At 47.8% G+C, this 17,546-nt stretch overlaps 1 protein-coding gene and 1 pseudogene across 3 annotated transcripts in view; both read right to left on the reverse strand.

Moving 5' to 3' along the window:
* The window catches only part of LOC141215153 (uncharacterized), a 446,656-nt gene that overhangs the window by 382,579 nt on the left and 46,531 nt on the right, over positions 1–17,546 (reverse strand). For 2 of the 3 annotated variants that reach the window (XM_073665502.1, XM_073665499.1), the window contains exon 2: positions 4,845–4,966. In XM_073665502.1, coding sequence (XP_073521603.1) covers positions 4,845–4,966 — 122 coding nt within the window. The remainder of the gene's footprint in view (positions 1–4,844; positions 4,967–17,546) is intronic. The other variant, XM_073665501.1, reaches the window with a different exon arrangement.
* Positions 3,024–3,790, reverse strand: LOC141242318 (serine/arginine-rich splicing factor 9 pseudogene; annotated as a pseudogene).

Here is a 17,546-nt window from a genome sequence, read left to right on the forward strand (position 1 = left end):
TTTACCGATCAAAGGTCTAAGGATGTCATTAATCAGATTCTGAAAAAATGCAGGAGCATTAGTAAGACCAAAAGGCATAACCAGATTCTCAAAATGACCCACAGGAGTGTTAAAAGCAGTCTTCCATTCATCACCCTCCTTCATGCGCAACAGATTGTATGCCCCCTTAAGGTCAATTTTAGAGAACCACTTGGCCCCCAATAACTGGTTAAACAGATCAGGAATCAATGGCAGTGGGTAAGGATTGCGTACCGTAATTTTGTTAATCTCACGGAAATCCAGACAAGGACGTAAACCACCGTCCTTTTTTTTTACAAAAAAAAATCCAACCGCCACAGGAGACTTAGAGGGCCTAATGTGACCGGCGGCCAAACTTGTCTGTATGTATTCCTCCAAAGCCTTCCTCTCAGGAATAGTAAGGTTAAATAAACGACTTTTAGGAAGAGTCGCTCCAGGGACAAATTCAATAGAACAATCATAGTCTCTATGGGGAGGCAAAACCTGCGATTCCTTCTCAGAAAAAACTCTCCAAAAATCCTGAATAGGAACAGGCAATTCTCCCCTATCCAAAGCTGCAATACGCCCGTTACAACACTTGTCATAACATTTATGGCTCCAGGATTTAATTTCACTGGTAGACCAATCCAGTACAGGATTGTGAAATTTTAACCAGGGCAAACCCAATATTACTGGAGAAGGCAAGTTATTCAACACTACTAAATCCAATTTCTCATGGTGAACACCATTAATAGTGAGAGGAAATTCACTGACCTTGAGAGTAATATTCTTCAAAGGGGAGCCATCCACAGAAACCACAGCAATGGGGGATGATAAAGGTTCAGGTTTTAAATTGAGTTTTTCCACGAATCCCCCATCAATTACATTCAATGTAGACCCGCAATCAACAAACACCCGAAATTCCATTAATTTTTCCTGAGCAATCGTGGAAGCAGCTAAAAATATACCCTTGGAATTTAAACAGGCAATACGGGCGTGACTGACCATTTTTTTTTCTTTCTTTATACGGAGCTCACAGCCTTTAATCAAATGACCAGATTTCCCGCAATAGAAACACAAGCCTTCTGAAAAACGACGATCTTTTTCTTGAGAGCGAGGTGCCACCGATCCAATCTCCATCGGTTCACCACTGTTAGTACACACATTATCATAACCAGAAACTGACATAGCAGAGGATTTGCTCTCATTAACCCTAGCACGCAGTCTCCTATCCACCCGTATAACTAATTGCATAGCCTGTTGCAAATCCTCAGGTGTAGGATAAGCAATTAGCAGGTCTTTAACCCTTTCACTGAGCCCAGCAAGAAATAGACTTTTCAGAGCAGAATCGTTCCACCCTGTTTGAGTGGACCAACGACGAAAATGTGTACAATATTTTTCTACATTACTTGATCCTTGTTTTAAACGTCTCAACTCAGTCTCAGCTGATGCGACACGGTCAGGATCATCATATAATAGTCCTAAAGCAGAAAAAAAACTATCCACTGATCTGAAGCATGTATCACTAGGTTGCAAAGAAAAGGCCCACTCCTGAGGCTCTTTGCGCAAAAGTGACATTATGAACCCTACGCGCTGGGATTCATCCCCAGAGGACTTGGGTCTCAAACGAAAATACAATAAGCAAGCATTTTTAAATGAAAAAAATTCTCGATGTTCACCAAAAAATAAATCCGGCAAACATACCTTAGGCTCCAAGAAATATGCTCCAGGACAGTTACTCACGTGCTGACGGAGCTCGGCCACTTCCAGAGAGAGTCCCTGCAGGTGTTTAGCCAAATCCTGAACCGACACCATGATGGAACAAAAAAAAAAAAAAAAAAAAAAATCTTTCCTTAGAGAATTTGCAGGCTGGACTTACTGTTATGTTCTGCTACCAAAGCTAAGGAAAGAGAGGAGATCTGTCCCTACTATAAGACTCAGCTGAATCCCTACGATGTAACAGGGAACCTGATCCTGCGATCAGACCTGCTAAAGTCCTAATCTAGTCTGTACGAAGACCTATAGATGTGGGGAGGAAATCCCTACAGGTACTAAGGACTGGGAGGAATATGGGACACCTCCTAACAGAAATAGTAGCAGACAGAAGAACAAACAAAATAGATAGAACATAGAGGTCCGTAGACCAAGCAAACTAACAGAGTTAGATACAGAGCACAGGCTAGCCAGAAAGTAGATATACAATAAAGTCCAGCAAAGCCAGAAGGGCGGAGCAGGATTAAATAGGCCAACAAGGTCATGTGACCAGTAAAGGAAAAAAAACCTAACAGCAAGGTTCTAACAATTGAACCATCAAATAGACAATAGATATATAGAAAATTCCCAGCAAATACCCAAGATGGTGCAAAATTAAACAGTCTCACCCATCCGGTGGCCCGCTGGGAATAGAGCAGTGAGGTATGTGGCTAGGTGACCTGATTGTTCCAACCTGGATTTCCTCATAATGTCTCTGAGAGTTCATTGATAGTCAATGGAGCAGATCTGTATTCCTCTTGATGGAGCCACGTGTCCTGGTTGCTGTCCTGAAGAGTCTCTCTTGGCTGTCTCTTTCTAAAGTCTTCTTGATACAGAGGCATATGCCCCTTAAACAGTTCACAATTGTCCTTTCAAGCACACATCCACAGGTCAAGGATCATATTAATTCACAGTGCTCGAGTATCCACAGCTCATCCGCCAATGTTGACAGGCAAAAACCCTACAATGGTATTTAATATATGTAGCAAACATCCATTGTTCAAAGATCCTGAGTCGCTGTATTGAAAAACTAGCAGACGATACGTTGTAGGAGCTGATATAAGATGTAAATAACAGTCATTCATCAATTACCAAATATCAACTCAAGTGATCAACATTCAGGTTTAAACAAATAATAGTCTGTGTTGATCAACCAAAGAAGAACACAAATTCAAAAGTCAGCATAAAAATAAAGGTGTATGGCTCCTGGCCTACTGATTTATACATCTGGATGATTAAGAAGAAAAGCTGTGTTGTCACATACCTCCCCCTTCTTAATTAGCCAAACATGATAGGTTTCCTATCACCCTTATTGGCCACAGTCCATCAGCATGTCTTTAAGCACAGACACAAATGTATTAGGTCTCACCTTCATGAGAACTAAACTGTGTATCATCCAGTTTCCTCAAAGCATATTCCATATCTTCCTTGCGAATCAACTCCACAATCCCCATGCCATCCTTGTGCACATCAGCATAGCAGACACTTTCAGCTTCTCTCACATGATCTTTTAGATCCTGCCAACTTCCCGATGGGGGAAACTTGGAGACGAGGACTCTGTATTCAGTTCGCCAGAGAGGGGGTCCGTTCTTCCGGGGGACTCCTCCATATCCTCCCCATGGTCTCTGGCTTGATCTGGGAAACTTCAAATGTAACTGACGAGAACCGAACTCATATCCATTGCATCCGCAGACGGCGTTCTCCGCATCCTGCTGATCCTGGAAGCTGATGGAGGCAAACGGTGCGGCACCGCCTCACCCACAAGTCTTCAGTTCGATGGTATGTATCCGCCTGTACCGATGAAACAACTCCAACAGCTCCTTTTTCCGTACATCGGCTGGTAAATTTCCCACATAAAAGAGCCCACTGTATACTATATGGAAGGCTATGTGGGGTCCATTATATTTTATGGAAGGCTATGGGGGGCATATTAGAAGATATGGAAGGCTGTAAGGGGCCCATTGTACTGTGCATCTGGAGGGTGCTGTGTAGGAATTCACTGATTCATACTTTGTTTGGGGGGCACATTTGTTGGCATCATACTCTATGGGGGCAATGAAAGGGGAATCTAGGGCCTCAATAGGAAGAAAATTATTCTGTAAGGGATGCAAAGTTGCAAGATATGTTCTTCTATGCCCCACTGAATATTTTTTTTGTGGAGGGGGGAGGGGGCGATTAGAACTTCTGCTGTGGGGTCCCATAATTTCTATTTACGCCTCTGCCTAAACCTACCTCGGGTCAGCAACTCAGTTGGGCGTAAGTAGTTTATTCCTCTATATCTGGACAGTGCGCAACAGTCTTGGGCTTAGGTGCAGTTCCAAACTCTTGAACAGTCACTCAGCTCTTGGTTACATAGACCTGGGTTTATTGCTTCACTGTTTCTCTTTACCTGCTGCCCCACAAAGTAGCCAGGGGTTAGGGCAAGATACGGATAGGAAAGAAATCGCCACATGGGGTGAAAGAACCCGTGTCTGGGGACGTCAGAGAGCTCAGGGTTGCGCAAGGTAAGTTTCAGGGGTTGTCACTCTAACCTTTCCCTAGTGGCAGTGCTTCCCTTCCCATCCGTCTCGCCGTGCGCCGTGTGGCTTCTTGGTGGAGCGTGAAACATGATATAGTGTATTTTGTTTTCTCCACTGTTCACCAGTTTTCCATTCTGCCAGCTCTATCTCTTATTTGCAATTGACTCTGAGCTAGTGGGAGGAGTCTGGCTGCTATAATACTTCCTAGACATAGCACAACATCACAACATGTGAATGGAAGCTTTAGGTCATTGGTGGAGAAAGAAGCAGCATTCTCTGATAAGATATATTGAAAAGTTTCTTATATTTGCTTGAACTATTGATTTATGCAAAGTTTGTTTCAAGTATCGTGTCCAAAAAACATCAGGCTTTAGACATGGCCCACAAGGCCAGAAGCTTTATTCTCTAGTTATGAGAACCTACAGAACTCAAATGTGATCTGGATATGGTTGTTCTCAAAATCACGAAATTTAAAACAGGAAAATAAGGCCTATGTGGAGCAAGAAGCAAATTGAGACAACCACAGTATTAACAAATGAATACTTGTATTACAGTGTAAATGAACAAGAGTCGTACCTTATGCCATGGGCTGCCAGGTAGTAATGTACTGTGTAAGCAAAAATCCAGCCAAGGCTCATTAAGACGTTCATGTCTGTCAGCAGAATGGTTATGTAGAGCAGAAGGTATCTCCATTCCTGCTAAAAAAGTAAACTAACATATTATACTGTAACAATACAATGCACTCCGCATGTACAATGGTAATTATGTTGCTCTGACTTGAGATCTAAAGTGACCCGGTCACCACACATTAAGGACAGGTGCACATGGCCGTAGATTCTCTCATCTGAGAGAATCAGGCCGATTATACAAATGACACTCTGACCACAGTTTGATGAAAACGTGTATAGTATGTATAGTGTGATCCAATTCTCACTATCATGAGAGAATCAGAACACATTGTGAGGAGACAATGGAGAACAAGATTTCTCCTTCTTGTACATTGTGTCAGTGTGCAGAAATCAGACTGCACTCAGATGCCACCCGAGTGCAGTTCGATGGTTTTCACACACTTACTGACTTGCATGGCCGAGTGCCATCCAAATATTGGATCAAAACTCAGACATGTGAGCAGCCCCATAGAATAACATTGGCCCGAGTGAGATCTGATATTTTGCTGGCTCACACTCAGACGGAAAATACGGTAGTGTGAGCGAGCCCTAAGGAGTATCTATAAGATCCTCATAGCATTGTGTTGCTATTGTACCCACTGAATAGTGCTCCCAAGGTGAAGTATACAGGTGTAACTGGATATTTATTTCCCGCCTCAAAGGGAACGAGCCATCTTATTTTTATGTATCAGTCTTATTTTTTTAAACTACTTTTTTACAATAGCCATCAGGGCAAAAGAAATCCACACAAGCAGAGTCCACCTGAATGGTGGGAGGAGAAGGAGATGTGAAACTGTCCCATTAACTTTTGTCAGTGATGTAATCCTTTGTTATGTGCCCTCCACTTTATATTAGAGGAGTGTTTCCCAAGAGTGTACAGTCGTAGCTGAAAGTTTTGAGACAGTCACAAATTTTGGTTTTCACAAAGTTTGCGGCTTCAGTGTTTTTAGATTGTTTAGTCCAATGTTTTTATGGCAAAGACTCAATATCTACAGTGTTGACCGTTATTTTTCAAGACTTCTGCAACCCACCCTGGCATGTTGAATATTAGCTTCTGGGCCAAATCCTGAGTGATGACAACCCATTCTTATTTAATCAGTGCTTGGAGTGGATCTCGATTTCTGTGTTCTTGTTTGTCCACCTATTTTTGATGATTTACCACAAGCTCTCAATGAGATTGCGATCTGGAGAGTTTCGTTAATGTTAATGTTTCGTTCACCGAGCCACTTAGTTATCACTTTTGCCTCGTGACAAGGTGCTGCATCATGCAGTAAAAAGCATTGTTCATCACCAAATTGCTACTGAATCAGTGGAAGATTTTGCTCTTGGATCATGTCTAGATATCATTCTTTAATCTTGGCAATTATACCAGACAAAATTGCAAGTCAGCCCAATCGCTTGGATGAAAAGCAAACTCACCGTTTCTTCTCAGGAAAATCATTCTTCCAGATGTCCCAGGCAGTATGAAGTTCATCAGAGAAAATAAATGTACCCCAGTCTACTGCAGTCCAATCCCTGTACTTCATGTAGAATGTCAGCTTGTCCTTGAAGATTTTCTTGGAGATAAGTGGCTGCATTGCGGCACTTGTTGACACCAGACCATGCTCCAAAAGCCCTTGCCTCACTTTGTGTGCAGATGCACTGACATTCGGCTGCCGCCATTCCTGAGCAAGCACTGCACTGGTGTTGAACTGATCCTGTAGCTGGATCCTCTTTAGGAGACATCACTAACACTTGCTGGACTCTCTTGGGCGTCTTTAAAGCTTCTTCACAGAAATTGACCCTCTCTGAAATTCTTGATGATTCGATAAGTGGTTGATTTAGGGGTAATCTTACCAGCAGGAATGTCCTTGACTGTAAAGCCCTTTTGATGCAAAGCTATAATAACTGCACGCTTCCTTGGAGGTAACAAATGGTTAACATAAATTACTGACTTCAATCACCATCCAAGTTGTAAAGCAACCAGTCTTTTTTTTTAATTCAATCGGCATGACAAAGTAAAATCAACTGCCTTGTACTCATTGAAACTTTCTCCTGAGCTTACAAGACGATCTCGGAAACAATGTAAGCAGGTCAATTTGCGGCAGGGCTGAAATTCAGCTGAATTTTTTTTTCAACTATGTTCAGCAAAACTGAAAAATTTCAGAAAAAAAAATTAACATAAAAGCTTAACAACTTCACAACATGCGCCATACATGTTCGGTGCAAGTCGGAAGCGGGCTTACCTGGCAAGTAATCGGTGTGTGTTACAGCCAGGACCTGCCTTTAACAATCACCGATGGCGCAGAACTCTGCCTGCGATTGTTGACTTTGTTATGGTTAATTTTTTTAATATCTAGATATCATTATTAATTTAGAAAAACAATTATAACTATTCTATGTCTGAAGTCTGCTTAAGTGTTTAAGACTTACATTGTGGAATGTCTGACTAAGATACTGGTTTCCTGTGAATTCCCTGAGAAGGTTTTACGTTGGGCCAAGGGACGTGTGTTTTGATACTGATAGTCTAATTTTGGTTTCCTGTTCAGTTAACAATTGTATTTACTTTTTGTCTAGCTAATAAATATGGTGAGTCTTTGTTGCCACACCAGGAAGACTCTACCTGCTGACAATGCATGTCGCATGTATTCTGTCTCGCTCCCTTCATCGATGAAGTATCTTAATTTGAATCTCACTGGCAATGTGAAGACCCTTTGCTGTCTATTCCAAAGTTCTCCTTAAAGCAAAGAGGGTCTCCATAACAGTACATGGTGCCGAAACCCGGGATTGTCATAAGTGGACCCGTCAACAAGGATCTCCCTGGAAATTACTGAATATCATGCGCGGTATGTAATCCCTTGTATTACTAATAATTCAGTACTATCTAGAGGGCTCCAGGACGGGTAATTGGTGGTCGCAACAAGACAATCATTTTTTTGAACCCTTGCCAGTGATTGAATTTGTTGTCTTATATGTTTCAATGTGGTTTTTAGATGTATAATTGACGATTGAATGACGGTTGAATGATAATTGAATGAAGTGACGAGTAACTAACCTTGCCCAGCGTGTCGGGATTAGGCACCTCCGCAGTTCTTCTGTATATTTCAGGAGTCGGAGGATTGTTTTATGTTGTTTGTTTAGTCAACGTCATAAATGTCTGGTATGATATTGTAAACTATGAGGATCCTTGAATGTGGGACTGAATGATTTTTGATTGACCAATAAGGGACTACAGTCTCTGCTTGATAAGGGATCCCGTTAGGTGTGTTCCTTCACATGTGGTGGAGAGGAAAATCGGTCCGTAAGAGGATCAGGGAAGTGTGATTGCCTATAACAGAGGAATCCTTCATGGTAAGGTAGTACTCTCAGGGTATTCAATTCCCCTGTAAATTGATAAGGGCACCCTCAAGAAAGGGGTAACTGAATGCAGTTTTTAGCCCGAATACAGCAGGGGGATTAATATCAGCGATTGTGCATTGAATGATTGTTAAGTCATTTTTGATGAATCAGAATCGTTGTCCTCAGTGTCTGTGTTCTGTTTTGTGTAAGCTCAAGAGAGGGAAAATCATAGTAGCTGAAGTTCTTGCTTAGCCTGTATACCCAGACTGGGAAACATATAGTATAAAAAGTAACACTTATTGCAGATATAATTGTCACGCAGTGCCTTTACAAGGTGTAGAAGGAAAACCTTTGAACTGGGAAATGTTATATGATCATGCAGAAATAATTGCAATAGTAGGTGGAGCAGTAGGCTTGGTATTGTTATTTGTTTGGTTATGTGTAAGAATCTCCCTAGCTCACAGGGCTGGAAAATCAGTGTTAGTACTTCCTTAAAGATCTGTCTTCCGAGGCTCAGAGGAGACTGGGACAGGATCAGATCCGTCTTTCAAGGATCAGAGGAGACTGGAACGGGATCAAATTTAGAGTCTGAGAGGCTCTAGGTGTGCTGAAGAGAGTTCTGCGGTAACTCTGGCACAGTGGTTGCAGTCATGGGGACTGGCAATAGTAAGGAATTGACTAACCTAAAGGGCATGGCCCCAGTTCCAGCACGTGGAGAGACTGAAAGGGAAAGAAGCAGTAGAGGGATGTGAAATAATATTGAGGAAATTTAGTATGGGAAAGTGGGGAAATCTGGAAGAGAAAGAATGGGAGAACTATATCTGCAATTGGGAAGGATGGTTGAAAGATAAAAACAAACTAGAACAAGCTAGGATGTGGTCAGAAGTAGCAAAATGTCTCTCAATGAGTGAACATAAATCAGAGGAAACCAGGCATGGAACTGTCTATGTAATCTATGATAGTTTGAAAAACTCTCAGACCCCTGTAGTCTCTGTACCTGATGTAAATTCTGCACCCCCTTCAGCACCCCCGCCTTATGCTGGGTCAATGGGATGGACTTGCAGACATTGTGGTCATAAGAATCCCCCTGGGGTTAATTGTTGCAGGTCCTGTGGGTCTTCACACCCAGAGACAACACCCAGGGTGCCTCTGCTCCCTATGAGGACCACTAGTCATGTACAATTTCAACCTCCTAGGATGGTTGATAATGTTCAGGTACACGATACCCCCAAGTATGGCCAATAGAAACATATCGGCCTTGGTCCCCCAGTGAACTTATTGCCCTCGCTACACAGCTCCCAGATCCCCGAAAAAAAACCTTAACATTTAGAATGCACCTCCAGGGTGCTCAGGAGGCATATCGGGCCACATGGGATGATCTAGTTTCTGTCATTCTGCAGAAAAGCAGTGACCCCTTACTTATGATAAGTTTTTTACTTTGTACTGCCACGAACAGGCTGGACATGCGTCTGGTGTCCTTACCCAAGAACATGGTGGTAGGCAGCGTCCTCTAGGGTATTACTCTGTAACCGTAGATCCAGTCATTATGGGTTCTCCTACTTGTGTTAGAGCAGTGGCAGCTGCTTCAGAACTTGTTAAAAAGACAGAGGTCATAGTGTTAGGAAGCCCCCTCACACTTCAAGTTCCACATGCTGTATCTGAAATACTTCAACAGGCTCAGACCCATCACCTCTCAGCATCAAGGTTGACAAAATATAAAGTCTCACTCCTTACACCTCCCCATATAACTATCAAACACTGTAATGTTCTAAATCCAGCTACACTACTTCCAGTGGATTTAGAAAAGGGAGGAAATATCAGGATGGAGAAGAGGGAAAGACCATAAGCCAAGACATGAGCCAAGATTTGCCCCTGTTTTTCAAATTAGCAGATGAGGAAGCTCAGTTTGATATGGCACATGAACATGATTGTCAGGCATTGATGGAAGCTGAAATAAAGGGCTTGGCAAATATTACTGATGTACCACTCACTAACCCCTCTGCTGAGCATTTTGTAGATGGTTCCAGAGTTTGGGACAGTGAACAAGGACGATTCATCACCGGGTATGCAGTAGTCCACAATGGTAAGGCAGTGATACAAGAAACACTCCCCTCCAGCTGCTCTGCGCAAGAGGCAGAGCTTAAAGCACTCGCTACAGCGTGTAATCTGGGAAAAGGTAAAGAAATTAATGTATTTTCTGACTCGTAATATGCTTATGGTGTTGCACATGACTTTGGCGCCATTTGGCGAAGTCGTAATTTCTTGACCTCTGCTGGCAAACCTATAAGGAATGCGCAAGCGGTAGAGCAGCTACTCACAGCACTCACCCTCCCCGAAGGGCAGCCATAGTCAAAGTGTCAGCACACACTCGGGAACAAACTCCCCATGCAGTAGGGAATGCCTTGGCTAACCAGGCGGCTAAGGAAGCAGCACAATTACCTCTGACATAGATACTGGCTATCGCAAGTGCGGGAACCCCAGGAGACTCAGAGTCAGGGAGTGCAGGAAGCCCCCTTTCAAATAAGGAGACATCCCCTGCACAGGTCCCAGTGGCCGTGGACCTCGAACTACTGTAGTTCTTCCAGAACCAGGCTCCCCCAAACAAGTAGAATGCATGGGTCAAAGTGGGCACCATACAGTCAGTGTCAGGGGTATGGCAGGTAAACAAACGTATTTGCCTTCCACGCTGCCTGTTCCCCATGATGGCTGCCCTTGCACATTCTCCAGTGCATAACTCAAAGGGTGTTATGTGTGCAGTGGTGCTACAAAACTGGTGTGCCCCAGGGTTCCCGAATACGGCTGCAAAGTATGTTGAAGAACGTCTAGTTTGTGCAAAACATAACCCTGGTAGGCCTATTCGAGTCCCACGGAAATTGTAGCGTCGGCGTCCCTGCCTCCTGCTAGGCAGGGACGCTGTTCCCCTCACCTCTCCGCTCTGTGCCCGGTGTCTTCCTCCCGCTCTGCTGGCAGCGCGCGCTGCTTCCCGGCCCCGGTGCTTAGGGCGCGCTCCCCCTCTCTTAAAGGGGACGCGCGCGCCGTCCTAAGGAGTCCCCGGCCAATGGCCGGAGGACTTCACCATATATAAGGCACCTCCTCCAAAATGGAGGTGCCCGAGCAATGTTGTTGCAAAGCCTTCACTCTGCTTCAGCCCTCAGGTCCTGTTTCCAGTTACCTGCCAGTCACCTGCCAGATTCCTGCCTGTTACCTGCCAGTCACCTGACAGATTCCTGCCTGTTTCCTGCCAGTCTCCTGCCAGATTACTGCCTGTTACCTGCCAGTCTCCTGCCAGATTCCTGCCTGTTACCTGCCAGTCACCTGCCAGATTCCTGCTTGATACCTGCCAGATATCCGTTTACCTGCTTGCAAGCCTGCGGTCCGACGGTCTGCCTTCCGACACCTGTCAGTCTGTCTATGGACCAGCCTGCCCGCTCACCTGGGAGCGCTCGTCTGCTACCTGCCTGCTAGCCTACCTGGAGGCTCCGCCGTCACTTGCCGTGACCACCTGCCTGTCCAGAGACTCTTGTCTGCTCACCTGGGAGCGCTCATCTGCTACCTGCCTGCTAGCCTACCTGGAGGCTCTGCCGTCACTTGCCGTGACCACCTGCCTGTCCAGAGACTCTCGCCTGCTCACCTAGGAGCGCTCACCTGCTACCTGCCTGCTAGCCTACCTGGAGGCTCTGCCGTCACTAGCCGTGACCATCAGCCTGTCCAGAGACTGTCCCTGTCACTTGCCGTGAGTACCCGTCCTTCTACCCAGAGACTGTCCCTGTCACTTGCTGTGACTACCTGCCCTTCTACCCAGAGACTGTCCCTGTCACTTGCCGTGACTACCTGCCCTTCTACCCAGAGACTGTCCCTGTCACTTGCCGTGACTACCTGCCCCTCTACCCAGAGACTGTCCCTGTCACTTGCCGTGATAACCTGCCCGTCTTCCCTGGGAGCCGCCCGCTTCCTTACAAGGACCGCCCCCTTGTATAGTTGCTCAGAGGTTCCGCCTCCCAGACCCGTTACAGTTTGCTCGGGCCATGGAATCTGGTGGCACCCAAGCTCCCTCGCTCTCGGACCTATGTCATGAACTGTCCCGTCAGAGGTCCCAACAGGAGTCCATCCTGAGTCACCTGCGGAGTGTCAACTCTCGCCTGGACACTCTGTCTGCTCCACCTGCAACCACCGCTAGTGTCATGACTCGCAACCCGGCAGCGCCGCTGCCCACCAGTACCATGGTATCCTGTCCCGGACCCCGGTTTTCTGCACCTCCTCGTTTCGGAGGTGACTCCGCTCAAGCTCGGGGCTTCATAAACCAGTGCACCCTGTACTTTGAACTCTTGTCCCACCAGTTTATCTCCGACCGGTCCAAAGTAGCCTTTATCATGTCCCACCTCACGGGGGAGGCTCTGGCTTGGCTAAATCCTCTGTGGGAGAGAGGAGATCCCCTGGTGTCCGACTTGCCAGCCTTTCTCACGGCTTTCCGGAAAGTCTTCGACGAACCCGGACGGAAGACCTCATCCGCATCGTCTCTGCTACGCCTCCGTCAAGGAGATCTCACCGTGGGCCAATATGCCATACGGTTCCGTACCCTTGCTTCGGAGCTGGCCTGGGATAACGACGCTCTGGTGTCTGTCTTCTGGGAGGGTCTGTCCGGCCGTATTAAAGATGAACTCGCCGGTCGGGACATTCCTACCACTCTCGACGACTTAATAACACTTGCCACCCGGATTGACATCCGATTCCAGGAACGCGCCAGAGAGGTTACCCGTGAGAGGAGGTTTCCACGTCTAGCCCCCACCTTCCAGAAACCCGTCACTCCCTCCGTTACTCCCCAGGCACACTCACCTGAGCCTATGCAGGTCGACCAGACCAAGATGGTCAAAACCCGTCAAGACTTACGCCGTGCCGAGGGGAGCTGCTTCTACTGTGGCAGTAAGGAGCACCGGATCCGTTCCTGCCCAGAGAGGTCGGGAAACGCCTGTGTCTAGGATCGCTCAGAGAGGTCGCCCTAGACAAAAGTAAACCCTCTCCATCTCTGATGCTGTCAGTCTCTATCACCTGCGGAGAGAACCGCTATTTCGAATTGGCTCAACTTGACTCAGGAGCTGCTGGAAATCTCATTTCTCAGTCTCTGGTAGAGAGATACCGCATTCCCACCAAACCTCTGGCCGTACCTTTATCAATCGCCGCCGTGGATGGGGGCCTCTTACCACATCCCATCCAACTCATCACCGAATCCATAACTCTGCAGGTGGGAATGCTGCATTCTGAGAGCATCTCCTTTCATGTTCTGCCTGGACTCTCTCACGCACTCTTGTTAGGCCTACCTTGGCTCCAGAAACATGCACCCATGCTTGACTGGCAGACCGGAGAAGTCCTTCGCTGGGGACAGGACTGCCATAGGACTTGGCTAGTTCCCGTTCATCCTGCTCGTCCTTCTCCTACCCCAGTCAGTCTACCCGGTCTACCGGTTCCCTATTGGTCTTATGCGGATGTCTTCAATAAAAAAGAAGCAGAGACATTACCCCCTCATAGACCATACGATTGTCCAATCGACCTGATTCCCGGCTCTACTCCTTCCAGTGGGCGTATCTACCCTTTGTCCGCAGCGGAGACCCGGTCCATGTCAGAATATATTGAGGAGAATCTGGCCCGGGGATTTATCCGGAAATCTACCTCCCCGGCGGGAGCAGGCTTCTTCTTCGTCAAAAAGAAGGACGGCTCACTCCGTCCATGTATAGATTATAGAGGCCTTAACCAGATTACAGTGAAGAATAAATACCCCCTCCCGCTCATTCCTGAATTATTTGACCGCCTGAGGGGGGCTAGAATCTTCACCAAACTGGATCTCCGTGGGGCGTATAACCTGGTCCGTATCCGTCAGGGGGATGAGTGGAAGACGGCATTCAACACCCGGGACGGCCACTATGAGTACCTTGTAATGCCCTTCGGTCTCTGTAACGCTCCTGCCGTCTTTCAAGAGTTGGTCAATGACATCTTCCGTGACCTTCTCTACTCCTGCGTGGTGGTGTACCTGGACGACATCTTGGTCTTCTCTCCGGACCTTCCTACTCACCGGAGGGATGTTCGTCAGGTCCTGCTCAGGCTCAGGCAGAACCACCTCTACGCTAAATATGAGAAGTGCATCTTTGAGCAGACCTCTCTTCCATTTCTGGGCTACATAATCTCTCAGACCGGCCTATAAATGGATCCTGAGAAACTGTCTGCCATCCAGAAGTGGCCCCGACCAGAGGGGTTGAAGGCTATTCAGCGGTTCCTGGGCTTCGCCAACTATTACCGCCTCTTCATACCGCACTTCTCTTCAAGGACTGCCCCTATCTCTGCGCTCACCCGTAAGGGTACTAATCCCAGAAGATGGCTGCCCGAAGCTGAGGAGGCCTTTCTTTCCTTAAAACAGGCCTTCTCCTCCGCCCCGATGCTGCATCGTCCGGACGGCAACAAACAATTCTTCCTAGAAGTTGACGCTTCCTCCTCCGGAGCCGGGGTGGTACTTACCCAAAAGTCATCTTCTAGGAGAATGGTAACCTGCTTTTTTTTCTCCAAACTCTTCTCCTCTTCTGAGCGCAACTATTCTATTGGAGACCGTGAATTGTTAGCCATTAAGCTGGCACTGAAGGAGTGGCGTTACCTGCTCGAGGGGGCTCTTCACCCGGTAATAATTTACACGGCCCACAAGAACTTGGCTTACCTTCAGAGCGCCCAGAGACTTAACCCACGCCAAGCCCGGTGGTCCTTGTTTTTTGCCCGCTTTGATTTTGTTCTTCATTTTCGTCCGGCAGACAAAAACATCAAAGCTGACGCCTTGTCCCGATCCTTCCTGGTGTCTGATCTAGAGGAGGAACCTAAGCACATCATTGATCCCGCCACAGTAATGCAAGTGGCTCCCGTGAATATAAATCGTCTCCCTCCCTGTAAGACGTTTGTAACTGTACCTGATCGGAAGAAGGTCCTACACTGGGGTCATTCATCTAAGCTAGCTGGCCACGCCGGTCATAAAAAGACCCTCCAGCTCATTACCCGGCATTACTGGTGGCCTACCCTGCACAAGGATGTAATAGACTTTGTTTCTGCCTGTGTGTCCTGCGCCCGCAACAAAGTTCCGAGACACCTGCCCGCCGGTCGCCTTCTTCCTCTTCCAGTACCTGCTGCCCCGTGGCAGCATATTGCTATGGACTTTATAACGGATCTTCCTGTCTCTGCCGGTTGTACGGTCATTTGGGTGGTCGCTGATCGCTTCTCCAAGATGGCGCACTTCATTCCCCTGCCGGGTCTCCCGTCTGCACCCGAACTGGCTAAAGACTTTATCCACCACATCTTCCGTCTCCATGGCCTGCCCCTCCATATCGTGTCAGATCGTGGGGTTCAGTTCACCTCACGCTTCTGGAGAGCCACATGTAAGTTGCTTGACGTCACTCTGGACTTCTCCTCCGCTTACCATCCACAGTCCAATGGTCAAGTGGAGCGGATCAATCAGAACCTGACCAGTTACCTCCGGCACTTCGTTAATGCCCACCATTCGGACTGGGTGGATCTCCAACCATGGGCCGAGTTCTCTTACAATAATCACGAGAGCGAATCTTCCTCCAAATCCCCGTTTTTTGTAGTCTTCGGTCAGCATCCTCGGATCCCATTTCCCGTCTCCACCTCGGTGGACAATCCGGCTGCGGAATCTCTCGTTCGCGAACTCTCCTCCATTTGGGAGAGTACCCGATCCACACTCCTTCAGTCATCCGAACGGATGAAAAAACACGCTGACAAGAAACACCTGGATCCTCCACAATTCCGTCCTGGAGATAAAGTCTGGCTCTCGTCCAAATATGTCCGGCTCAAGATTCCCTCCTACAAGTTAGGGCCTCGGTTCATCGGCCCACTGGAAGTTATCAAACAGATCAACCCGGTGGCCTATAAATTAAAACTCCCGGCCAACTTACGGATCCCTAACTCCTTCCATGTATCTCTCCTCAAACCCGTGGTACTTAACTCTTTTTCCAAGTCTACAGGTACGCCTCCTGCTCCGGTTTCCGCTGAGAACGAGTTTGAGGTAGAGAACATTCTGGCCACCAAAAGGGTAAGAGGAAAAACCTTTTTTCTGGTAGATTGGAAGGGGTTTGGTCCTGAGGAGAGAACGTGGGAGCCCCGGGAGAACATCCATGCCCCTCTCATCCTTGATAAATTTCTCTCTGGCCTAAAAAAGGGGGGGCCTAAAGGGGGGGGTACTGTAGCGTCGGCGTCCCTGCCTCCTGCTAGGCAGGGACGCTGTTCCCCTCACCTCTCCGCTCTGTGCCCGGCGTCTTCCTCCCGCTCTGCTGGCAGCGCGCGCTGCTTCCCGGCCCCGGTGCTTAGGGCGCGCGTGAGCGCCCTCCCCCTCTCTTAAAGGGGCCGCGCGCGCCGTCCTAAGGAGTCCCCGGCCAATGGCCGGAGGACTTCACCATATATAAGGCACCTCCTCCAAAATGGAGGTGCCCGAGCAGTGTTGTTGCAAAGCCTTCACTCTGCTTCAGCCCTCAGGTCCTGTTTCCAGTTACCTGCCAGTCACCTGCCAGATTCCTGCCTGTTACCTGCCAGTCACCTGACAGATTCCTGCCTGTTTCCTGCCAGTCTCCTGCCAGATTCCTGCCTGTTACCTGCCAGTCTCCTGCCAGATTCCTGCCTGTTACCTGCCAGTCACCTGCCAGATTCCTGCTTGATACCTGCCAGATATCCGTTTACCTGCTTGCAAGCCTGCGGTCCGACGGTCTGCCTTCCGACACCTGTCAGTCTGTCTATGGACCAGCCTGCCCGCTCACCTGGGAGCGCTCGTCTGCTACCTGCCTGCTAGCCTACCTGGAGGCTCCGCCGTCACTTGCCGTGACCACCTACCTGTCCAGAGACTCTTGTCTGCTCACCTGGGAGCGCTCATCTGCTACCTGCCTGCTAGCCTACCTGGAGGCTCTGCCGTCACTTGCCGTGACCACCTGCCTGTCCAGAGACTCTCGCCTGCTCACCTAGGAGCGCTCACCTTCTACCTGCCTGCTAGCCTACCTGGAGGCTCTGCCGTCACTAGCCGTGACCACCAGCCTGTCCAGAGACTGTCCCTGTCACTTCCGTGAGTACCCGTCCTTCTACCCAGAGACTGTCCCTGTCACTTGCTGTGACTACCTGCCCTTCTACCCAGAGACTGTCCCTGTCACTTGCCGTGACTACCTGCCCTTCTACCCAGAGACTGTCCCTGTCACTTGCCGTGAGTACCCGTCCTTCTACCCAGAGACTGTCCCTGTCACTTGCTGTGACTACCTGCCCTTCT

The sequence above is a fragment of the Phyllobates terribilis genome, unplaced genomic scaffold (genome assembly GCF_046119375.1).
Source record: "Phyllobates terribilis strain yellow unplaced genomic scaffold, ASM4611937v1 Scaffold_2__4_contigs__length_985480577, whole genome shotgun sequence".
Lineage (NCBI taxonomy): Eukaryota > Metazoa > Chordata > Amphibia > Anura > Dendrobatidae > Phyllobates > Phyllobates terribilis.